Source organism: Calidris pugnax, unplaced genomic scaffold, assembly GCF_001431845.1.
Source record: "Calidris pugnax isolate Ruff unplaced genomic scaffold, ASM143184v1 scaffold24, whole genome shotgun sequence".
Taxonomy (NCBI): Eukaryota; Metazoa; Chordata; class Aves; order Charadriiformes; family Scolopacidae; genus Calidris; species Calidris pugnax.
This window is the reverse complement of record NW_015090922.1, coordinates 24,582,506-24,608,804: the sequence shown is the minus strand read 5'-3', so window position 1 is coordinate 24,608,804 and position 26,299 is coordinate 24,582,506. Positions and strand designations below refer to the sequence as shown.

Sequence of the window (26,299 nt, the reverse complement as noted above, 5' to 3'; positions counted from 1 at the left end):
CTGGCAGAGTCTACAGTGAGAAAGACAGCAAGATAAAAAAAAAAAAATCAAATAAGAATTAAAAGCACACTTTTTTTTTTTCCAAGACACTGTCACAAAACTAACAATGGGCTGATGACAGAGCCTTCATCTCTTGATCCATAAATCTAGTGTGAACTGCTTTTTCAAGTCTTACTTCAGTGAAATATATGCCAGACTTTGCCTAAATTACAGGTCTTAAAACAATAGTGCCAGGATGACATTCTTTAGAGCCAGATTAGAAGGATCAGTGTTTTTTCCTGTTCTTAAACTCACAACTTCTTCCACAAAGGCCTAAGCACTACCTAAAGAGATAGCCACATATAAGACACAGATGTAAACCTGTTGGACTCGTAGTTTTGTGATCAGAATTGAAATCATTCAGCTCGCACACAGTCTCATGTGAACGCTACAGTGGTAGTAACAACAAATAAATTAAGAGATTATTAAAGCCAAACAGAAAGGCATGAAGTCTCAAATGCAGTCCAAAGAGCTATAAACATTAACTGGCTATGCATAATTTCAGGATTGGACATACCTATTCTACTACTATTAGGAAGAAAGATTTTAGCACCTCCTTACCTGCATCTACCCAGCACAGCATTGAGGAATAAGGATCAAATGTCAGCCCATTCGGTAACCCAAGATCATCTTTAACAAGAATTCTTCTGTTTGTGCCATCCATATATGAGGTTTCAATTTTAGGAGCTTCTCTATTCCAGTCAGTCCAGTACAAGTTCCTTAAGAGGAAGAAAAAGGCAAGAATTAAAAGAGTGACTGATCTTAAGAGACTTGTAATTAAGGAAAATGCTAAGGATACAAAAGTAATATTCACACACCCTAAACCCTTTAAATAAGTAAGAAGGACCATGTCACACTTTGATATAGAAGTAACAAAGGCATAGTAAAGATATAGCAAATGTTGCACTTCCGTTAAAAACAAAAAGAGCAACCACACACAAGAAATGCTTTCTCTACCTTGTTTAGGTTATGTGCAAGATACCAGGCTAAAAGAACTGTATTTCAACAGTTCTGAGGACCTTTCAAAATGTACATCTACAGTTCTCCTCTTCACTGTCCATCATGTCTGCTCAGGCTAAGCAGCAGGAGATTTGGCCTACATTTGTGAGATTCATTCAAAACTACATTTTTCTTTTCAGTGCACCAAGTAAGCAACTTACAATGGATTCAGAGTAGTTTATGGTCAGGGGAGAACCCCAGAGAGGGCCATTAATTCCCTGATGCTTTATTATTAATGATCATTTGTTAGTGGTGTTTTTTTATCTTGGATGCACTTTCTGTGGCTGAGAATTTACACGGCTTGTCAACACAAGCACCTTTGTTGCTTACTCCTTAACACACACACACAACATCTACCAAGGGACAGAAGTCTGTGCTGTTTGACCTAAACCTAGAGCCCTTCTCTGTCAACTGGGGTTCTGCATGGAACAGAGGTCTCTCCTCGGTAGTTCAGACATTAATGAAGAGACATGCAGTACTACCATGGACTCGGTAGGAGATTTAATTTTCCCTGTATTTCTTCCAATACTCAGAGAGAAAAAAAAAAGGTCAACAGATCAGAGACTACATAAAAAAAATATATGCAGTTTCATTTTTGCAGGCTGAAACCTTAACTTGAAAACATTTATACTTTTCTGCTGACACTCTGCTTGGCTAATTCTGTGACTGCAGCTTAAAGGCTCCATTTTTCAAGTATGTAGCTATCTGCCTCTTCAAATAGAAGCCTAATAGGACCTACTCAGGCAACTGAATGACAGAAGTGAAAATGATGACAGGAGAGACATCATGGGAGTTTTCAAAGAAGGAACACCATACAGGAAGAAGGGATGTCAAGACAGAGATGAAAATACAAGATTGCTTACTGTAGTATTTCAGGCCAGTAATCTTGGAAAAAAACACAACAACAACAAAACAAACAAACAAACAAACAAAAAAACCAAACCAAAAATGCAAGGGCAATGCTTTTCATTCTGCAAACAATGTACTGAAAGCAAAGTACAACTTAAGTATTTGGTAAACCTCTCAACAAAATATCTCAATATCACCTAGAAGGCATTTTGGAAGTTTTATTTCTCATGTACCACTGAGACACTGGACACAAGCAGACAGTTCCATTTCTGGTTTTCAGTTTTAGGAAAAGATCACCCTGTTATTGTTTACAGACAGCCTGAAAACATGAGTATGCGTTCATGTTAAATAATTAAATAAATAAAAATCAAGCTTTGCACATATCTCTTGACAGGCTATCCATACCCTCTCATAGGATCCGCAACAATTGCTCTGGGGTTCACCAGGCCGGTGTCAAACAGGATGCGACGCTGGCGCCCATCCAGCCTGGCCACTTCTATTCTATCCAGTTGAGAGTCAGTCCAGAAGATGTTGCGACCTAGATGATCTACAGCTATCCCTTCAGGGCTTCCCAAGTCTGCAGGAGAAGAGAAAAAAAAAACATGACTAGGCATTATTTTTATTCCCAATACATAATGTCAGCCTCAAGTATAGCTCTTAACTGAGGTAAGTTTTTCTCTGTTTTCTGGCTGGGGTCCAACAAAAGCTACTTCATGTCAGTAGGAAAAGGAATACTCATTTTGCCTTATGAAATTTAAATGCACAGAACTCATAAACACATAAAACGACAAATTCTATGAGGAAACAACTCATCATGCATGTAAGATTTCCTTGGGCAGCAGACACAGAAAAAGTTGATAGCAGTGAAATAAACAGTACAGATTATCAGAATCTTATTCAACTCTGTTTAGCAGGCCAAGATCTAGAATGGATTTTATAATCCTTAATATTTCCCCTTTATTGGTACTGGCATGCATGGCACCCCTTTGAAAACTGGATTTATGCTATGTTTAGCCAATGCAATACTTAAAGATAATCAAGCTCCAAAGCACTAGAAATAATGATATTAGCTAACTGATGGAATTTAAATCCAGTTCTTTGTTTTTGCAGAGCAATCCTTCTTGGAACATGTTTTTGTACTGTATGTGCACAGTTTTTCTTGGACAGTTAGCTGTTCCAAAAGCAACAGGAAATAGCAGATAATGACCTTACTGCTTTAGCATTAGTAATTTCTAACTCGGATGAAGGATGAAGAATAAATATATAGCACTCCAAGATTTAATTCAGCCACTATGAAAAAAACTGTTCTATACTTTTCAAAGGTCATACATCCATTGAAAAAGAACAGGCAGGCTGTGTGGGTTTAAAGAAGCCAAAGACAGGTACAAATCAATTTTAGTCCAATTTAAGTTCCAAAAGAAAAACAAATAATTGTTTGCGGTCACTCCCCAAAAGAGGTGAAGTGACCCTTCGTACTAGGCAGCTATTGAAAAATGTAGATCCACACATTACATAAACATCCAAGAATGACAGAATGTGGCCCATTACCTTCTATTAATTCTCAAGTTTATTTACTGACAGGCATTAAACAAACATTATGTGACACAAACAATCTTTCTGAGAAAAGACATTTGGTCCAGAACACTGGGTAAAGGAGTCTAAAATTTGCTACTGTGACTTTTCTAAGAGTAATAGTTGCACAATAGCCTAAACAGCCTCTGCTCTCTCACACAGGTGGATTACACTTACCACACTTAGTCTGGACATGTGACATTTTAGATGTATATTCATTAATGAAGAGGAATGAAAGAACAAATAAGAAGTACCTCCCTGCATCTGAGTCGCAGTTTATACACCGGGGGTGGGGAGGGCGCTGCCAAGAAAGTAAATGTGAATCATTTCTCTCTTTACTCCTCTCAAAGGCACGTGGGCATACTTTAACTTAGTTATACTGCCTTCACATTACTATTTCTCCAAGTGCCTCTGTGAAGCTAAACCTGTCATCTGCAGGAAATCACCTCACATTTACCACAGACCCTCAAATGTTCCTACTTCTTTACTTTCTAATGGCAGAGGCTGCTGAGACTGGACTAATTTTGGAGTGATGGCAGTGACAAATGCCAGCCTCTGGGATCAGAAAAAAATCACCACTAAATGGGGGTAGAGGAGCTCACAGCCTCTTTTAGGGAACAGAAGGAGGTAGCAGGCAAAAGACATGCTGCTGCTGATTCCCAGGAGCCCTTGTTCCCTGACTAGTTTCCTTGCTTCAGTTTCCTTACTTCAGCTGCATGCCAGGAGATTTAAAGAAGCCTAAAATAAGTGCCTTTCCTGCCTCGTTGACAATGAGCCAGAAAAAACTAACCCCCGTGGAGGGGTAAGGGAATATATAGGCTTCATGTATCACCAGTCTTTCCAAAGGCACAAATGTGTCCCTGCTATATTGTCATCAGGACTGATAAAATGGTAGGCTCTGTCCCTGGGGACAGGCTCGTAGAGACCTGAATGGCTGATATGACTTTAGTAACTACAGCAAAGAGGAAAGCTCTCCTTCCCGACCTGCCTCCACAGCTGCAGAGCTCAGAAGCCTCCACAGGCTATACAGCTGCAGGGAGAGATGAGAACTATCTATCCACGATATAACATGTTTCTGCAAAGCAGTGCAACTTGGATCACAAGAGCTTTGACAAACAAAAAAGTAGTGCATTCCACCAAAAAATACATGGGAACTGAAGAAAGCAGCTGCAGCTCACAGGAGGAAAAAGGCAAAGATCAAAACAGAACAAAGAATTCTCATGAGTCTTCTGAGAGGGAGGCGTATTTCTATTTCCTAAAACCTTAAAGTTTCAGTTTCGGACAGCACAGAAGACATCCATTCAAACACTGGATATTCAACCTTATTTTGTTCTGACTCCTTACTGAAAAGCCAATTAATATACAGAAAGTACAGTGCAACACGGCTCAACATCTCTTTAGGAATGGCATTCACTTCCTATGCAAACAACAGGACAACAGAAATCATGAGATGCCTTTACACATATGATGTTTTTTGTAGCAGATAAAAACCATGAGGTTTCCATGTGGATTGCAGTATCTTGAGTTACCCGAAGTAATCAAATTTAGTTGAAAGCCTTCACAAGTACTTCTAAAATATTTTATACACTGTGGGACTCAATGCGTGCACACACACTCTCATTAGACAGATTAATTCATATCCATATAAGCAGAGTCTTGGGGGAAAGAGTAGAAGAACAGGACATAAACTGTAAAAGCACTAACCCCTCTAATCCAGGAGTGAAAAGGACTACGCATGATCAAATCTCAGCTAGCCAGTGGCTTACCTACCTTGCTTAGCAGAACAAAAAATTAAAGAGTGACACCCACAGACAATATTCTACCTGAGCATACAAATGCAACTCTTTTGTCTGCTTTAGTTGTGACTGTGTTCCATATCCATTCAACAGCAAACTGACAATCCATCATCCCCTTTTCAAATCATAAATACATTGAACAACGGTGGGTTGATCCCAGCATGTGACCTAGGTTTTAATGACAACCTTCTTACTTCACATATTTACATCTTGTAGGCCTTGCACCATTGTAAGCATGAATAACATCTATCTGTGGTAGTGTGATCTTAGCCTACTTACGTGTTCCACTCCTCGTGGCCAGGGACATGAGACCTTTTCAGAAAGGATGCTGAATCACCCTTTCTGATCAGTATGGTTGACAAGACATGGCTCTAAAAGAGGTGGGCTACACAAAAGGTGCCAAGCTGGACAAAACGTAGCACAGCCAATCCTCACCATAGGAAAGTGAGGTTTTGAATGTGCTTTAAAAATCTGGGATGTCATGACTTAGGAATTCAGTTTAGAATTACTTGTGCTGCCCCACTATAGTAACAGCCCTAAGGATGCCACCACAGGTAAAGACGAGTAGAGCAATAAAGACCTCAAGCCTACCTCAAGATTCCTCCCCAGAAGTGACAAAGCATTCAAAGGAAAGTTTTTTTTTGCCTTTGTTAAACACAGCGAGAATATAAGCACAGCCCAGGACTGTAAATGGGTACAGAAATCCTCTAAACATTTCTGTGAGGAGCTGAGACACACAGCCCTGATTGTGAGGCTCTGAACCTTGCAGCCATTAGTGCCTTGAGATATGCTTTAAAAGAACCACAGTAGCTTGATTCACCTCTCAATTCCCTCAGCCTTCAATTAAAATGTCTCTAGCAATGTTCACAAGACATTCAATGGTTAGACAGATATGGTATCCTGCAATTGCAAGTAAGGAAAGAAATATCTCACTGACATGCTGCTCCCACTTCTGGCCTTAAACTCAGTTTATTTAAAGAGAACTGACTTTTCCACTGTCTTAGCAGTGGAAAGGCAGTGAAGAGCTATTGCATAGGGAACAGATCTTTTTTGCAGTTTGTGTTATCCATACTTTTCGGTTACTGCTTATCCAAATAACACCAACTCGTAATGCTAAAGCTCAGGCAACACCTGGAAAGTATATATTACTAAATTCAAGTATCTAATGCATTCCTAGGGAGCAGCAAGAGAAAGAATTTTTTGCTGTTACCTGTTTTGATGATGGTCGTTGGCTCCCCGCCATGCAGGCTAGCCCTGCTGATCGAAGGGCCACTGATGTCTGTCCAATAAACCATCTTGTCCGTGCAATCGTAAGCAACTCCAATAACAACTTTGTCCTGTTGGTCAACAAGGAAGTTAAATCATCTTATGCTAAACAACAATTATTTGCCAGCAGTTTACAGATTATTTACAGATTACATCTTATTTGCCACTAGCTTACAGATCTATGTCTCAAGCCTGAAAAAAACCAAAATTCTTGAAATAAGGTGGGAGATGGGGAATACAGGCAGAGAAAACGATTGGGTGGCAGTCACTGTAGAAAAGCTTCAAAAAATACTTTCAATTAGAAGTCTCCCTTTTAACTAGCAGACACCATTTGCAGTTATCTTATTTCAAAGTTAGTGTAGATATTACTACTGAACACTATGTCTCACTTTTGCAACTTCACCTGCATGTCCCTTTAAGGAAAGCTCATGTTGTTATTTTACTGTGTTATTTCTCTTGTGCTTTTTTCTCTCATTCTTTCCCTTCAAGGAATAATGACTTCTACCAAATCTGATTTGTGTTCTGCATATTCATCAACCCATGCATGATGGCTGCATTTCAGCAGTGATACCTACATAGTATCATTTGACTCAAAAAAAGTTCTAGCAAAGTAAGTTTTTCAAATTAAAAAAATAGCTTAAACAAATACTCCATAAATCATTCTGCTAGAAAAAATATGCTCAGGGACAAGGAACATATATATGCAATTTTCCAGGCAGAAAAAGACAAGACTAGAGTTTGAGCTTAGGGTTGAAACTCTTTCTTGTCGGCAAATGAAAAAGACTTTCTGCATAAAATAATAATTCCGAGATCTATTGCCTTTCTTCTTTTGTAACTTGCAAATTCTTAGAAAGGTGGTTCAAAGCCATGCATTAAACCAGATGCACTTACTCATCAGCACACATCAATGCTGTAGGTTATAAAACAATCTGAACACCTCCACTCTGCTAAACACTGTCACTTTACAAATACACAACATGGAGACAACACTTAGCAGAGACTGAAAGTTTCATTGTAATGGAAAGCTTTAATGATGAGTTGCATCTTACATCTTGGAAGCTCTTTCCTGAACATATTTAAGCTAGATCAAGTACATAATGAGACTAGCTGTCAAGGATTCAGAGTCATGTCTCTGTATCAGCCTAACTACCCCATTTTGTGCCCAGAATTTTACTTTATTTTTACATTATTGCAGCAGCACTTCAGACAAGAGACAAAAGTTTGATTTTGCTCTTGCATCACAGCACAGTTTGTGGTAATATTTACTCAACTGAATCTGAGTATTTTAGTCAGTATCTGGTCTACTAAATATTCACAGTAACATAAAAAGGAGGCCAGCATGCTGCCTGGTATTGCTATCTATTGCAAATACAGTAACACTGGAGCGAAAACAGATTTCCCAGACTTAGTGCAAAACAAATGAATGTGATGAAACTGAAATTAAGAAAAGTTGGTGTGGGTCACAGGTGATGGAAAAGATAGGTTCTCAGCATCAGGGATTCATTTTCAAGGAAAAAAATTCTCAAGACAGTAGCAAGAAGTGTGGGAAAAAGATTTACCACCCACTGGGCCTACACATGGAGAAGGAAGCAAAAAAGAAGAAAAAAAAATATCTATATATATCTGTAGCCAAGAAGTGCAGAAAATTGACTGAAAAAACAGGAAGAGATCAAGACTTCAGAAAAAACTTTGAGGGAGTAAGAGAAAAAAAAAAGTCTCTTCATATACTGCTCTTCGAGGTTTCCTAGACTTCAGAGTCAGAAAGCCAATGGAAGTGCGAGTTCATCATATAAACTTTCCTGCAATGTTGGCGGCATGTGAGATCACAAATATTAGATTTTGGTCTTATGAGCTAGCCTTTAAAGGCAAATAACTTTTTCTATAGCTCAGTATTAAGCTTTTTGACTAGTCAGATCAGGAAATTTCAGTGACAAAGTGATGGGATACTGAAATTTTAATCAAGAGTGAAAGTTGAGTTTGGGACTTAAATTACCAAATTACAAACACTCTCACTTTCAGTTTTGTCACAAGTCTTCTAAAACACATGGACTTAGTATCGCAGGTTACTTACCGGAATATGCAATAGTGCCTTTGCACCATTTTTCTTCATATTGTTTCCTTCTAGTGGAACATGTTCAATTTTACCACTTTGGGCAAAGAGCAAGTGTGTTCCTGGCGGCAGAGGTACTGTATCTGGTCGAACAGAGGGCCCAATAACAACAGGAGGAGCAGCTGTGCTCAGACCTTGTTAATGGAGAAGGAAACAGATGGGGAAAAAATTAGCTTGTACTGCATAACAAGGTTCTTGTTATTTGCAGAGACACAATTACAGTCAGACTTCTCAGAAGGAAACAGCCCTATAAGCCGACAATAATAACTATAATCAGATGCAGAAAGCTCCTGAATTTTTCCCTTGGCTGACAGAGAAGGAGCAATTGACATAATAGGTCTTTTCATGTTCAGCTCTGTAATTACTCTTTCCTTCAAATGATTAGAAAAATCTATCTTATTTTGCAGCTGAAGTGAGGAAGATGTAGGAAGGAACATCCTTCATTTCCTGAGGCAAGTCAGTTACCACACATTCAGATTTACCACAGCTCCCAGAGGGCAGAAACTATAGGGGCCCTCAGTTTCAGGGCAGGGAAGAAGTCAGAAAAACATCTTCCTACTCAGAGGCTCATCACAGCTATCCAGGTGCCCTGGCTGAACGAACAGCGTGTGCTGGAGCTACCGAAGGGCTGCAGCATGAGCTATGCCCTTTGCACCTCTGGGACAGCAAAGATCTGCATTGCTCTAAATCAGTGCTGTATCTCAGGGGCATGACTAAGCCTCGCTTTAGGAAACAGTGCACTTGGGTGGAAGGACATGCAGAAGAAATAGGAGCTTCAGCCACTTACATGGTGGTCGAACTCCTGGGCCGCTTCTGGTGCCGTCAATCTCGTTTCCGTCTCTATCCACACACCAACAATATCCACTGCCAGAATGGCACTGAGTGGGTAGGTAATTCCCATGCTCATCACACTGGGGAATGAAGTGACCAACTCTTATCTCCCTTTGGAAGGAACTGCCTCCACTTCCAAGAGCTACTTCTCTTTCACGCTGGCATTTGGTCTTTTCTGCTTCTGTGAAAAAAAACATACAGACCAGTGACTATTTCTGTTTTAACTAATTACTATGTTCCATTACAGTCTGTGTATGCTGATCACGGATACAATGCAGGAATTCTTACCATTGGAGGAACATGGCGCTGTTACATACCTTGAAGGCATATGCCTTCAGTGCACCTTCAGGAACAGTCTCCCCAATGTGTAAATATGACCATTTGCCTCAAACTAATGTCATTTTATCTTTCACTGTCTAGTTTAAAACAGAACAAACAGCCCCTCTGCAGCTTCCTACACTGAAGCATCCTAAACAGAAGCTGGAAAACACTGTCTTTCTCCTTCGGGCACATTAGCAAGAACATTCTGTCCGACTTTTGAACCCAATTGTCTACTTGTCTACTCATTTGGCAATTATCCATGGACCTTAAAATGTGACTAATTAGCCAGGCCATACAGTGGAAAAAGGCTTTTTTGTAATGCTAATAGTCCAGATTCCCTTCAGAGCCACCCTTCAGAGGGTTTCCCTTCAGAGAAAACCACAACATGAGGCAGATGCTGAGCTCTCTATAGAACCTAGGAAGTGAAACAACTAATTGCTTTGATGTCTGTTAGGGTTTTAGAGTTCAGTTATCTAGTTTGAGCACTCCTTTGATACTTTCAGACCTAAGAAAGGAATTGCAGAGATAGATTGTCCAGTCCCTGGTAAAATGCATAAGTAAGGCTAAACAGTAAACAGGAATACTACTAAGTATGCAGAGAAACATAGTGTACAGTGGCTACACCACATGCATGTATATTACTGTAGAGATTACGGAGGAAAGACTGACTTTCCAGATTATCAAGAGATTCAAGGATTTGGTTCCTTTGGTTTCAATTTTACAAAATAGTCTGGACTAAAATAAACATCACCTTATGGTATTATCTGTCACGCAACAGGGAATGTCATCTGGATCAATATATCCTTCTAGATGCCAAACAACATAATTAAGCTAAAAGAATGCAATAAAAATAATCTTTTTCCTTCTCTGGACAAAGAAATCTGGCTTCGTTTTACCTTACACTTGAGATTCCTGAAGGATTCTGTGCATTGGGAGAGAAAGAGCTCTAATTATGGGGGATTATCTTTTTCCTGTCAATGATTTCTACAGACAGTTAGAAACATTATAACAAAATGCCTCCTAATAGGCTTTAACATTACACTGCCTTTTATTTCTATCTTGGTTTTTTGCATTGCCTGGTGGACAGCATCAGCTTTGTGTGGCTCAGAGTAGATTCAGCCCCGCTGAGCAAAAAACTAATCCCACGCGCCCACAGACTACTGTGGTGTAAATCACACAAATACAAAAAAGAAGGGTAGTTTTTTATTATTACTTAAACTAGTTATGCAAGAAAAAGCTCTGGACAAGTTTCATGCACCTGGACACAATTAGAGACATAGAAATGTCTGGAGAACAGCTCGCTCTAAACAACTGAAATATTTGGCATTAGCTTTACTGTGGGTGGTGGAGAGCCTTGAATCAACCTACAAAACCAGACCCTGAAGGAAAGCCTCCATTATCTATCTCAAATTTTGTTTGCATGTATTCAATGCAGTATGCAGGTAAAAGAAATGTTGATTCCAGTAACGATATAGTTTTGCCACACTTCATTTTATTTTATTTTAAGCTCCAATTATATGCACTGCTCACGAAGAAAGTAGGGGAACACAGAGTATTGGTAAACTGACCCACCCTGCTTTTGTTCATTGCAGAACAAAAATCTTCATTGCATTCATGTCAGCTTTGAGACACTATTAGCTCCTCCTCAGTGGGATATAAAAACAAATGTATAAACTGGTTGCTTTTTCGTTCCCATCTATAACTCTCAGAATTAGAAATATAACCAACATCTTACAAATTTTAAAATCAACAGATCAGATCAACTTTATGAAAATGAGTTAGCAAATATGAATTATATAAAGGAGTGTGTATACACTCCCAGATAGGACCCAGCTGTTATATATAAAATACATTAGTATTATTGGTAACTTGAAATACTTCTTTCTAGCCCTAATTTCCAAACAATGTTCACATTTATAGCTGCAGATTTTATACAGGACTACTGATGGAATTTTTGAAGAGTACTTATATTGTAATGATCAAGACCAATCTCACAAATGGCCTGCAATTAGCCCTGCAAAAGTCAAATTTATTTTCAAAATTAGTACTTGGTTTCTAGAAGGCAGAGAATACGGTTTGTTCTTTCCAAAAAATCCTATCAACACTGATTTTTCAGTTGTATAAAAAGATGTCAAATACCCTATTGCCACTCAGTTTTGGGAATAACTATGTATTTCACTGCTTCTGTGCTCCTGAAAGTCTCTTATATTTGTGATAAAATTTTTTAACAGTCTGAAGCGTGAAAAGTAATCTATGTTAAAGAAACACTCTGAAAAGAAATAAAACCAGTGTTACCATGTTCATCTGTGCTGACTCAACCATTTTAACCTGTCTTTCAATGGTAAACTCACTTAAACTCAGTAATATGAATTTAGCCTATATGAAAATTTATAAACCTAAACAAGCCCTTAAAGTAGTTATGAGAGTCCAAACCAGGCACTTTGAATCCATACTGTATTTTTTCTCTCCTTATCTCTGAATCAGGAGCAGGATTACTATCCTTACACTTTAGAGACACCTAAAGAAAAGTGAGCTGAATCCCAGTCCAGTGCTGTAGCCTATGCAGCAATGAAAGCACAATAATCTTAAATAGAGATGACATCTTGTCAGGATAAACAATCTGCTTAGACAGACATACGTTTTACTCAGTGTGCTTAAGAGAAGATACCCTGATTTTGCAAGTTTTAAATTGCATTAATTAATTGTCTGAAATGAAAGTGGGTATGACGGTGTGAAAGATGAGACTTGACACAGTAAATAAAGCACATTCCCTGCCTTGATGAGCTAACAGTACTAAGCTATACAAAACATATAACAAAATTAGCACAGTCAGGTGCTACAGGGGCTACTTTGTAAGCCAGCTTCCAAGACACAAACTTTTGGCTTGTAACTTTCCTTTCCTCCAGCACAGCAGCCTAAATGAGGTTTCTTAGTGCTCTTCATTGAATATAAATACAGGAATATTTCATTCAGTTAAGACTCCTTTGAAGATGCAGAACAATAAACATTAGAAGAGTTCTCTGATCTCTTGATTGCCATTAATTACAACAGGTGGAACTAAGATCAAATAATGCTTACCTGCTGTAACAGTGCTGTTACAACTACTACTATATTTGATCTTAGCGAATGGAAAATAAGTCTTGCCTATTTCAAGGCTCCATATCCAGGGGTTACCAGCCCCGATTTCCAGAGGTTCTTACCATTTCTGAAACTCACATTTGAGATTCAAGCCAAATGATCACGTCAATGATGAGAACAAAATGGCATGCACTAGGGTTAGTTCATACTGTCAGAGACGAAACAAACAGCGAGAACAAGACCTCATAGTCTTCAGTGGTGCAGGAAAGTGGGGGTGGCACCAGCCGGATCAAGATTCAGTGCTTCTCAGTATCTATGTTAAACATTACCGATTAGCATTTATTATGAAACTGAGTAAAAATCCATTTTCAGTGTGTTTTGATGAAGTTGACATTTGGCTGATGAAGGTAAAACATTGACCTTGTGTTTCCCTGTGACACTCCACTTGTGCCCGTAAGACAGTACTATTTTCAAAACAAAGCACCATACTGTGGGCTACCTTAATTAGATAAATGATTGAAACCTGAAAAATTACATGAGTCAGCAGGCAAAGATCATGAAGTAGTAGTATTTCCATTAAGTTCCCATATTATTTTATTTTAAATTTCCTTATTAAGAAATTTAATTCCTTCATTAGGATTCTGGAGAAAAACATACAAGCATAGGTTGCATCATTTGTGGAAGAGAAACAGGCTACAAAACACAAGAAAGACAAGACCTCATCACCAGGTAAACTGAACTCATTAAAGTCAACAAGTAGATCCACACAGTCAAATGGAAAGTTACACATCTTGGAATACACTGTGTAGACCAGCCTCTAAAGATAGACCACAGCTATCAGCAGATAACTGTGAGCAGACAAGCAGCCAGCACCCAGCCCAGAGCTGCAGGGATTGTGAGGGGGTATAAATAAGAGTCCAGCATAAACAGAAGTAACACTGCACAGGAACAGAGAAGCAACATGGGATTGGAGAAATTATTCAAGGAATACTGGGTCCAGCTCTGGTAACCACAGTTCAAAAGAATAGTGAAAAATTGAACCAGTGTGCATAAAAGACCTCCTAAGAGAGAAAGTGTAGTGCAGAGCAGAGATCAAAGGCCTGATGAAGAAGTTATGTTCCATGGACTACAGTACACACAAGTCAGACTAGATACATAGAATGGTGCATACTGAACTCAAGCTAAATGTAGAGCCTCTCAGGAAAATCAATTTGTATTTAAAGTTTTAAATATCTTTTTTTCAGTTGTTTCATAAACTACCTGGAATTTAAAAGTCATTGAAATATATCATGGAATTTAAAAAAATGAAATGGAAATAGGATGGATGTGGAAAGTGGGCCAGATGAAAAACATACACATACCCATTTCCCACATAAGCAACAAAACAAACAGAATGGGGGAAAAATCAACCCAAAGCCATATACAAACATTCAAAGTCTTTTTGGTCATAAAGGAAAGTTCTTGCAGCAGCACTGCAGAAAATTTATGGACTTTAAAAAAAAAAAAAAAGATGGAGGCTGAGAAAACAGGATGAGAAACATGGACTTCTTCCCTTCTTCCCTCCCATTTTGCAGGGGGGATTACAGTCTGATACACTAAACCAAATTCAATTAGTTCCGCGACAGCATTCACAAATAATTAAAGATCTACTCAAACATGTTTTCATTCACAGGCTAGAGTCAGAAGTGATTAAAACTGTGTCCAGAATCAGTATGTAATCAGAGTACTTTTTAATTCCCTGTGAGGATCACTTTATTCCCCATGTACCACAAGGGGTTATACTGACATTTTTAATTGCTGTTCTCAGACTTCGCCAAAAAAGAAGAGGAAAAAACCCCAAACAAAATAACACTTCCCTTTGTCCACTCATTTTCCTTTGTAATCCCTCACTTACAGTGTTGCCCTGTTAAGTGCATTTCTCATGTGAAACAGATTGTATACAGAGGACCAGAGCAGGGTTCTTAACAGTCAGACCCCTAGTTCCAAGAATCTAGATTTGTTTCTGTTTAGTAAACAGTGTCTGGGGTCTGCAGGGGTAGAAACACTCAGACATCTGGTTTTTTGAAATGGAAAAATGAAGCGTGAGGAAATAATGAAGTACAGACTTTCTTAATAGCTGTGAGCAGTGGGACATTCCAGCATCATTAACTCTTTCATTAGCCTGCTGGTTCACTCCTACAGACGTTCTCTTGTGAGTGACTCAAATCTATCGTACTTGTTAGTCTACTCGTTTCAAGAGTTGCCGTTCAGCAGCGGTAAGATTCAACAGTAGATTTCATATAATAATAAAGACATGAAACAAGCAAGCAATTGTACACACTGGTCGGAAAAAGGTACAGCAGAAGGAACAGAGTACTCGGATGAATGAAACTTTCCATGCTATTAACAACCAGGAAAGACTTCAGTTACATGACTGTGGCTAATTAGATCAAAACCTCAGCGGGTAAACAGGGGAAGAAAGGTTCTCTAATTACAGCTGAATACAATACAGCCTCATCTGGAATCTCCATTCTGAAGCAACTCACTTTACAAATTGGGTGCTAAAGTAAACTAAGCTGCTTTTTGCTAGGCTTCAGAAAGTGCATTTTGATTCTATCTCCTGGCAATCATTAACTGTTGGATATATCCATTTTAAAAGCACTAAAGCTTTAGCAACAGATGACAAGCCACGGGCAGCTATTGTTCTATTAACACTCTAAGAAGGGAGGAGTAGCTAAGTTTGTTGTAAATGCTGCCACTGCTGCAGCCAAGCAGAGCATTACAGATACTCTGTATTTCAGTCGGGATTTAGGAAAAATGAGATCTATCTACACAGATTTTTTTCTGCTCCAAGCACTTCAGGAGCACATGATACAAGTGTTCCTAAAGGATGTCTTTCTACTGGTATCAAAAAACAGCATTAAAAAAATAAAAATCAGAAGCATATAGGAAGATTAACAAAACCTGGCAGATCCCCACCCACTAAAACAGCAGATACAACTAAACTCTCCAAAATATTTTGTTACTACCATTAAAGCTATGACATGAAAAAATCCCCATTCAAGATACAATTGTGTTGAGTTTGGAAAGTCAAGAATTGTATAGGATAAGCAGCAAAAAATAACATAAAGCAACAACAAAATAGTACACTGTGTACAGTTTGGTAGACACACTAACCACTGCATCTGTGTACTGGCTGTGGCTGGGATAGAGTGCGTTTTTCATAGTAACTTGTACGAAGCTATGTTTTGGATTTGTGCTGAAAACAGTGTTGATAATGCAGGGGTGTTCTCATTATTGCTGAGCAGTGCTTACACAGAGTCAAGGCCTTTTCTGCTGGTGTAGTAGGCTGGGGGTGCACAAGAAGCTGGGAGTGGACACAGCTGGGACAGCTGACCCCAACTGACTGAACAGATATTACACACCAGATGATGTCATGCTCAGGAAAGAAGGAAGATGGGAGGGAATGTTCAGAGTTATGGCATTTGTCTTCCCAAGTAACCATTCCCAAGCCAAGCTATGATGGAGCCCTGCTTTCCTGGAGATGGCTAAACACCTGCCTGCCCATGGGAAGTGATGAACAAATTCCTTGTTTTGCTTGTGTGCACAGCTTTTGCTTTACCCAGTAAATGGTCTTATCTCAATACATGAGTTTTCTCACTTTCACACTTCTGATCCTCTCCCCTGTCCCACCTCGGGGGCAGTGAGTGAGCAGCTGTGTGTACTTAGTTGCCAGACAGGGTTAAACCATGACAATGTGAAAGGGTTTTGTTCTCAACAAAAGCCTGAATATGCTATCACATTATACTAAAAAATTAACTGTGTCCTGGTAATGAAGTTAATTGGTTGAATTCAAGTATCAGTCTACCAAATCACCTGTTTCAGCTACAAAGGGAATGTGTCAGACATGAAAACAATATTTCTGCCTCTACATTTATTCCTAAAGAACTGGAAAGTTTAAGGACCGATTTTGCTTCAATTTATTTACATCAAGTTTCTCCTCTTGTAGGAATAATCCTAGTTTTATCAGCTGGTTCGTTAGCTAAATATTTTGACACAGGTCAGAAACATAGGTAATTCTTCATCCATCTGGCATTGAAATGAAAATATACATGGACATTCATGCATGGAAAATCCATTAAAATAATATTGAAAGACTGACAAAATGGCAAAAGCTAGAGCTTCAGAATTAAGCACTGCAAAACCTCATGCAATTTACCTATGATAGAAAAGTCTACAAACACTGGGTGATCTGACATAACACATGTTGTTGAGCACAGTCTGTTACAAAGAGGAATCAAATTAAGATATATTCTACGATTCCCAAATTATATTTCTGGTCCAACTTTCAAGAACTATAAAATTTTACCTCCTAACACACACCGGAAACCATCCCCACGATAACCTGCCTTACACTGGCAGCTGAAGGACCCAGGAGTGTTGTAGCAGAAAGCATCTGGATGACAGTGGCCCTGCTGACATTCATCTACATCTGTAAAAGAAAAGATCAATCTCAGATAATTGTTCCACCTAATACACAAATGACAGTGATGAATTAAAGTGCAAACCTGCCATATTACTTTTGGGCACCTACTTTAGGATGCCTGATAAGAATTACAGACTTTTGGAAGAACATCTATACAGAAATACAAAGCAGAAAAAAACCCCCATGCGTGTATTTCAGGTTCTGGCTCTCAGCAAATCCCTTCACTCTGCTATTCCAATGGGTTAATAGCATTATTAACTCAAACAATATTTTAGAAATATATGCCTATGTTTCTCAAGCAAAAGACTTATCACAGCAAGAAAAGTAGGATTTGGTCAGCAAGGTTTCCAACACATAGTTAGGTAAAGCTGCTCCCCCACTGCACTCCAATTGACATGAAGCAGAATATAACTTTTTGACGTAGTCTGAGCATCACTTGCCACCACCTTAGTAATATAAACCAATACAGTGCAAACAGTTCCAGCAGATGAAGATCTGGTCTGCTGACTTCAATTACTGCAATTTTTGCATTTACCTCATCTTAGACCTTCTGTAGAGACCTTCTTAGACCTTCACTGAAGAGTGAAGTCAAAGTGAGGGGAGGAATGGACAAAAGCTTAATGAATACCTGCCTGAGGGACTTAAACTATGACATTTCCTAATTTAAATCACAAGTAACTGTAGTACTTTGCAATGACCAGCCAAGTTGTACAATAGAGAATATAAAAACCCCAAAACAAGTGGTGTTACCCACCGTCACAGGCACGGCCATCTCCGGAGAAGCCAGGGAGGCATGTGCAGATGTAGGCAGACCCTCCAGTGTACACACACTGAGCGCGCTGAGGGATGTCACAGTTGTGTGTGCCTGTCTGGCAATGGTTTACGATGTATTCAACAGCTGCAGGTTAGATGTACAAAAGAGGTGATGAAAATTTGAATTTTCCTTTGCAAAGTCTGAAGCTCACAATAAGTTTACAGGAAGAAAATGACAGCCGTGAAAAGCACACAGAAGAGAAAGGAAACAAGAAAACTGATTTTTTTGTTTTGGGGGCTGGGGTTTTGTTTGCCAAGATCTCCCCTTTCACTGGTGTTACATCTTCTTATTGACGTTTTACACTCTCCTCAGCACCTCATAAATGTTTGTTAATACAGAACAAGGCAGAAAGGCAACTACTGTGACAGATCTGAATAGCCACCAGTTTTGTTTATAAAAAGGAGTCCTGGATGAGGAAATGTAAGGCATCTCACAGAGATATCTCACATGTTAGCTAAGTGGCCAGTTCACTGCACTGGGGATTACTAGATATCCCACTACACTAACCTAGCACTGACCCAGGGCTGTCATCTCTTGGCAACAGAGAGAAGCTGTGACTCACTCGATAGAAGATAAACACATTTGTCAACTATTGGAGAGATTTTTGACCAACTGTGAAAGCTGAGGCCATTGCTGCACCTTCTCATAACTTTCTCATTGTTGACAGCAGTGACCCTGAAGGCATTGCGCTGCTTTACACACAAATTATTTCAGGCAGTCACTGGGTCCCTGCCTATGCTTACCTGTTATGTCAGAGAAGAAGAAAGGTATTTAAAATAGGAAGAGGCAAAATACTACAAAAATTTTGGGCCTGGGAATAGATGAGTTTGCAGTATGTACAACTAGGAACAGATTTCCAGCTGCTGTAACAGAGAGTCCACTGAGGCTTTCTTTATGCAATTCTTACAAGTTGACAGGGGACCAAGACAAGACTCTACAATGCTCCTTTCATCACAGTACACAGATGGAAACTACCACAGTATCATCAGAGAAATAATAAAAATCTGCCATCAGAGCCAGATCTGAAAACAGCCATTTTTTCCTTTTCTCTGGAGGAGATGACATCATTGTTAGAATAATTTATATCTGTTCTGTTTGATGAAGTAAGCTTTAGATTACAAAAGTACATATTCAGAACTGCTTTTAAATGCATAAGATTTGTAGTTGGAGCTCAAAGGGAGTCCCCGAGTCCTTCTATTCCTCAGCCTACAAATTGGAGAACAGGATTTATTCACAACTCTTCTAAAGCTATCCAGTGAGTCACAGAGCTGGTATTAAAAAGCTGCAGTTCCAGAAAAGCCGAGTCAGAGCTGGTATCCCAAGAGCAAGCTGTAAAAGCACAAAAGGGGTAGCTGTTGCCCTTTCTGGGGTCCAAGTTATCTGTGGGTAATAAAACCCTCCCCCTGTGGAAAGGGTAACAAGATTAGCATGACATTTATTTTCAGTCTGTTGGGAAACTAGAGTTCATCTTCCCTCTCTTTGGTCTCATGGATGCAAAGTTTGTTTTTGATTGAAGAAAGGGATCAAACTGAAGTCCTTCAAGCTGGACAAGTAATTACTTAGCACTTGGTAGAAGTGTGACACTTCAGCTTCACGGAAAAGTGGTAGAGTGAAGCCAGCAAGGTCATGGCTGAAGGGAAGAACGTTCCCTTTCAGGTTCTAAGTGACATAAGGGCAGTGGTGGACATAATGGGAAGAACACAAAGCTGCTCTTCCACATCTCACACAATTCCTTCTGGTGTCCTGGTAGAAGAAGTTGCTTTTTCCAACCGTTCTGCAACAAAGGGGAGACTTAGGGTGCACTATGAGCAAACATGAATGGTAATTCTTACTAAAGCAGAGAAACAGGGCTCATGATGGAATGTAATACACAACATGCAAAGTCACACACTTAAGGGAAGTAACACAACTTTCTGCTGTAAGATGAAGGCTCCTCAGTCTTAGGCAAAGAATAGTCTTGGCTATAAAGAAGAAAGACCTGAATGCATTAGCTGATCAAAGGGTAACTAAACTTCCACCACAAGGCAGCCACAGCAGAAGCAAACAATCCTCAGCTGTTATCAGTTATTTCCAAAAGAAACAGTAATGAGTCCAACCATACTGGAAGAGTGTGTACAGGTTTTGTCAGTATACAGAATTCCTGTCAGGTTGCAAATGAAGGAAGAATTCTAACTAAAAATAAAAATAAATAATTTAATCTATAGTCTATCCTGCAGCTGCAGCTATAGCAGTAGAGTCATTACCCCTTGTTTATCTGCTATTTGTAAATTTTTTTATTTAGCTTTTGATATTTGCAATATAATCGACACCCAATAGAATCAGCTTCATGTTGTTGAGGTTAAAGCTTATGGTTTTTCTTCCTATATGGAAAATTCACTTTCGATACACATCCCACACAATCAGTTCTTCCAGCTACCAAGGAAAATTTCTGCAACTTTAGTGAAAAACACAACGAGCAGGAAAAAATAACCCTCAGTAGGGCAACCTTAGTACAGCAAGTCGAGATTAAGGCAGGCTTCCTCCAGAAAACAGTTTTAAAACTAAATAACTAATTCAGTGACAACTACTGAATTTAAAGTTTTAATGGTCCATTAACAAACCAGCTAGATCTCCTCCAAATGTCAAAGATTTTAACAGTGAAATTATTTGTATTTATAACTCTTTTTCTGCATGATTAACTACTACATAAGGATAAGATTGCAATAGTTAGAACACACTGTTTTAGACCTGTGCACTGCCTTATCCAAGTAATGAATCTGTATCTAAAATATAATCTGTTATATCTAATTCTGGATGAGATATAACAAAAAAACAGAACCCAAGACCCCAAAAAGCCAAATTGCAAGACTACAGAAAATTCAGAAAAAGTCCTACCTCATCTTGAAAGTGAGATGCTGTGAAATAACAACAAATTAATAACGGCTCACTTTAATTTTTCTTCTTTTACAAATTTGAATTTTACTTTCATGGGAAATCTACAGCTAAATAATAGTACAGAAAGCATTCAATAATCATTTCCACTTTCTATTTGGAAACATTCTGAATGGGGAGTTTTTATAAGACGAAAAAGTACTTTAGGCACCTTCTTCAGTTACTTAGTGGACTGTAATCAATAATGTAGCATAAACTCCTAAACTCAACTTATATTAGAAGTCAGTGCAGATCCTAGAAGCTCTACTTTCTGTTTCTGAAATGAGTCACAGCTTGAAAGCTGGTGGGCAGTATTTTTTAGAAATGTGAAACTCACCAACACAAGTCCGCCCATCTGCTGCAAACTGGTATCCTTCAACGCACTCACAGCGGTAGGTTCCCGGCTGGTTATTGCAGACTGCATTGCTGCCACAGACACCTGGCTGCTCTGAACATTCATCAATATCTAGAATATTATAAGGATTTCAGTTATTAGAAAGATGCATTTAATACTGATGTCAGAAAAAAAAACAGAAACTGTGCAGCTGTTGAATAATAGGAGGCTTGCCTATTAAAAACATATCTTTGATAGACCACATCTCTGAAGAGGCTATAGTACCGTGAAAAGAAGTTTTCAGGTGACTGTGTCCTCAGCTGATCTACACCAAAACAAACCCCAGAAGCATTTCTATAATGGACTAATTAGGTGAAGGGACAGGAAATCAGAGAGGAAGGAGGAACCACCGAGAAAAAGAAAACTCAACCTATAAGGCAATGAGAAGCAGTGAAGACTACTGGGGGAGCATGAACTTCAGGAAAGACTTCCCCTTTCATTATCCATATGCATCTCCAGTCCACTGCTGCTCAACTCGCAGCACCAGAGGACTGAGAGGGATATTGTGATGCTGTTTTTATTTGCAATTTGATTTAAGGGTTGGAGGTGAGGGAGGGTTGTGTTTTGTTTCTTTCTTATTAAAAAACAACTCAGTTAACTAATAGGGATGATACCTATTTCATTAATACACATCTTCACCTCTTGAAAACAAGTATTTGTGGCCAAATACATTAAGAACACAGAGCTGGGGAAAAAAGTTTCCTTGATCAGAAGGGATTTTCAAAGCAGATCATGAAAAAACAGATGACTCCAGTAGGTTCCACATATCTGTGCTCTGTACGCACATGCTTATGCCATTCCTCATCTCCCTGAAGAACTTTTAACCTAGTTGGCTCATGTTAACCAGAAGTTGCATTACAGTAAGTTTCAGCTAAGTTCCCATAGGTTTCATGAAAAGACAAACTGGGTAGGAAAGATGCTTTGTAATCAAGTAAAGCATACCCAAGTTTGACCCTTCAAGACAGTCAAACTTGCTTACTTTGATTACTGAGATATGTCAGGTACCCCAACATCCCTCTAACCTATCTTTCCCAAAATCAGCCCCTCCAGACAGTTCATTTTGCTGGAATGGATATTCCTGAGGGTCAATACATTCCAAGCAAAACAAATTCTACATTAGCTATCATTTTGTAAAGAAAGTTTTCTGATGATACCATAACAAACGTTTCCATCTCCACGGAAGCCAATCGAACATTCACACAAGAAGCGATTTCCAGTTCCTGGACGACATATCGCGTTGGTGTCACAGTTATGGGTACCAGTGTAGCAAGGATTCCGGTTAATATCAGCAGAACCATCTGACAAGAGAGACCAAATTTAGCCATGGTGACTCTACCCGAGTAATGGCACTCAGATAAGGTCCAGAAGGAGATTGTTTGTAGTGTATATGAAACAAAGAGAGGGAATATTTTTTGCACCGGGAAGAAAGGGACTGGCAGGCGACATGCAGGACACGAATCTCAGATGTGGCAATAACACCTGTATTCCTTGTTACTTGTGCAAAGGACAGCTGAGTTAAAAAATAGAGAAGCCACAAAATACTCTCTAAAGAGCAAGACTGACAAAGATAATGCAACTTCAAGCCACTGATACTAGACGTAAAAGGTGATTCTTAACAGCTTGGTTTGTTAATTTTAATTAGTAGAACTTTATCTCTGTAACAAACAAAACAGAGCACCATATTTTCTTGTACTTATCTGGTGTGTATTTTCAAATTGCTCCTTTGCTTTTTTTTAGTTTTAGGGCAAACTTGGACAGCTCATCCAAAATATACCCTTCATAGGCTGCCTACCTTCCAAAGATACAATGCCACGTTTCAAGATAAATTACAGAAACTAGCTCTTTCAATGGGAAATCTCATTTGGCTCTTTTGCCCTTTGCTCTGACAATAAAAAAAATTCATTAATAGAGGAACTATAACGTAGGTAAAGATAAACGATACACTCCATATATCCAAGCAGCAATAGATTCAAGGTGGTATGGAGATTATTTCAAGGAATTAGGCACGAACTCCACTGAGTTTCAAGAGGAGATAATCACTTAAATACTCTTATCCAAGTGAAAAAACAAGCTTTCAGCAGTCCCATTTCTCATCTTAATTGATGGACCTGGACTTCTACTGACTAATGCAATGAATTAATGTAACTTATTAATTAAACCCAGCTAAGGCAGGCTAAAAGAATATAGAAGCCTGCTCTAAATTACTCACAAAAGAGAAGAAGAAAGATTTCCAACTCATACATACCACTGATGGGGCCGATGGAATTACTCATAGCGTATCGCAGAATCTGCTCCTCTCGGTTATACAGGACAAACACACTGTCCACTGAGAGCTGCTGAGTGGCAGAAGCACCATGGTGAGAGTCTTCGTGAATGCATTCATCAAACGAGATGGTCTGGCGCCACTGATAGGCGCCTGTGTACGTGGAAGCAACCCCATCTCTTTCTGGCTCTGTCACTGTGTACTCCCTGGTGGACGATGAGGTGATCACTGCAACATGGCAACAAACAGGCTGATCAGAACAGAGAGCAAAAATACTCTGCCCAATGCTGTCTGTAGACTTGGGATACAGCCTAGGTAGCGTATATAGCTTCTTGCCTTTGGAATTTCTATGAAAGGGGATGTATTTCCAGGCACTTGACTAGGCTTACTCTGTTCTCAGATATCACACCCTTGAGGAATGAGTCCTATAATTTATCTTGACATATTTTAAAAATTTAACTTTACTTTGTGGGTAAAGAAAGGAAAATTTAACCCGGGCAACTCAGAGGTTTCTTTAGATGAATTTACATAATAGAGCCACTTCACCAGCAACAAACTACACCTGCTTGTAGGTCATTGTAGTCTATTGGCCTTGGATTTTGACAGGGTCCTGAAGAAGATGCATGTCTGAGAGCTCTTGTATGCTTCATAACAGTTTTCTATATTGTGAAAAATTGTGACCAAAACTCTTCAGAGCAGATGTGGGCTTGCAGATCATCCCACCAACAGAAAACTCCTCAGAGCTCTGCTATTCTTCATATGGACACCAGAACACACCTGTATCAAACCACTTGCAACAGCTGGCGAAAGTTGGATTTCTGCTAAGTAATGATGTATCACATACACTGTAGAGAATAACTACTTGAGTACTGGTAAACCAAATCCAGCCTGAAGAATGCCTCCTTCCAGCCCCTGACTTCCTCCATGGGGACAGCATTTCTGCCAAGAAGACACGTGTGCCACAGAGCAAAAACTACCCAAACAACTCCTCCAAAACTCTGAAGCTGTTCAGCACAAAGTGGAAGTTTCCTGCTGCCTCCAGCTCCTCCTCCTCCCTCCTGCTGCCTCCATAACAATAGGCAAAGTAGCAAGAGGGGTTCATCACTGGCTACCAAAGCCAGACCTTAGCAGATATAAGTTAGTGATGATGCAACTACACTATTTTCAGCTATTTTAAACAATCAAAGTGGGCCCTTGAGGTAAAGTGTACTCTCTCCAACATTCATGTGCACCTGGGTGCATCACAGGCTGCTTCCTCTTTATTGCTCTTTGACAGCTGGGCTGGCTGGCCAGCAGCAACACTCCAACCTCACTTTGTTTTGCTGTGTTGAAACACTCAGAAGCAAAAGAAGGGAGATTCCCCTGTAAATAGTGAAATGAAGAATGACCCTCTACCAAATCTCAGCCTGAGATAAGAAAGAGAGAGAGAGAAGTACTGAAGAGACAATGGAGAAACTGATAAGTGAATTAAAAGGCTCCTAATTTTCTGGTCAGTTGTTCAAATTCAGCTCAAATAATACTGACAAATGCTTGTTACTAACACAAGGCACAGTCATTACAATGTAGTTTACATGACACATACTGGTAAATAACTGGTTTGCACAGTCTCATCGGACAAGATTAAAGCCCACTTAATGACATCACGAAAGAAGGTATACACCAGTACAGCTCCTTCTGAGGAGACTTGTTCGACTGCCATCAACAGCATAAAAAAGGCCAATGAAAAGGGAAATTTAAGAGTCTTTTACAAATATCAGTTCAGAGAAAGTCAAACTCACACTTCTGTCAATAAAAAGATTAGGAATATTTGCATTGTCCCAATAAAAATCTATCTTCTCTCAGGACCTGTTCTTTAGAGGCAAAAATCAACTTTCTGTAAATCAAAGGGTCCTAAGTATACTCACTAAGAAGGGAATAAAATGACATTATTCAGATTGTCTTATACTCTGCTCTGAGAAATGCATAATTTCTTATTGTTTCATTCTCAGTGAATCTTACCAGAACTAGAAGTGTGGTAGAGTTCAGTGTATGGTTCTATGTGGACCGATGCGCCAGATGGAATCTCGGGTATTCTGCCTTCCATTTCTGTGCTGATGGTAAGGTGTCCATGTTCATCAATTCCACTGAATTTCTGCTTTATAACCAGCTTCTCATTGTTGCCAAGAAAAGTTACTTCAGTTTGCCGTGTAAACTCACCACCTAAAGAAACAGTATTAGTTAAACCACTTCTCAGTGGTTTCCGAATCCTCTTATTCAAAGTATTGCTTCTAGTAGATAAAACATAAATTATTATTTTCTGTAGGCTTTGATGCAGCATAATTGCTACTGTTTCAGATTTCTACAGAAATACTTTCCAAGGTATGCTGATATCATCTTTGGATACTGCAAGGAAAGACTTTTATTAACTACTGAATACATTAAACTGCAACTAAGTCTGAAGCAGCCAGGGTTTTTTTAATTAAAAAAAAACCAAAAACGTCCCAACAAAGCTTAGTAGTAGGGCTTATCCTACCTATTAAAATGGCAAAGGAGATGTACATTTTAGAGAAAACCCCCATTAGGAATACAGCAAGTTAAAAAAAAAAAAAAAAA

General features: G+C 39.1%; 1 protein-coding gene across 1 annotated transcript in view; it reads right to left on the bottom strand.

The window, feature by feature from the left end:
- The window catches only part of NID1 (nidogen 1), a 45,252-nt gene that overhangs the window by 5,501 nt on the left and 13,452 nt on the right, over positions 1 to 26,299 (bottom strand). Inside the window, exons 7-17 of the mRNA XM_014950907.1 lie at positions 25,706 to 25,906; positions 23,690 to 23,935; positions 22,599 to 22,742; positions 21,388 to 21,516; positions 18,081 to 18,224; positions 17,210 to 17,332; positions 9,419 to 9,643; positions 8,593 to 8,765; positions 6,466 to 6,592; positions 2,293 to 2,464; positions 601 to 758 (exon numbers count right to left, since the gene is read on the bottom strand). Of these exons, the coding sequence (XP_014806393.1) occupies positions 601 to 758; positions 2,293 to 2,464; positions 6,466 to 6,592; positions 8,593 to 8,765; positions 9,419 to 9,643; positions 17,210 to 17,332; positions 18,081 to 18,224; positions 21,388 to 21,516; positions 22,599 to 22,742; positions 23,690 to 23,935; positions 25,706 to 25,906 (1,842 nt within the window). The remainder of the gene's footprint in view (positions 1 to 600; positions 759 to 2,292; positions 2,465 to 6,465; positions 6,593 to 8,592; positions 8,766 to 9,418; positions 9,644 to 17,209; positions 17,333 to 18,080; positions 18,225 to 21,387; positions 21,517 to 22,598; positions 22,743 to 23,689; positions 23,936 to 25,705; positions 25,907 to 26,299) is intronic.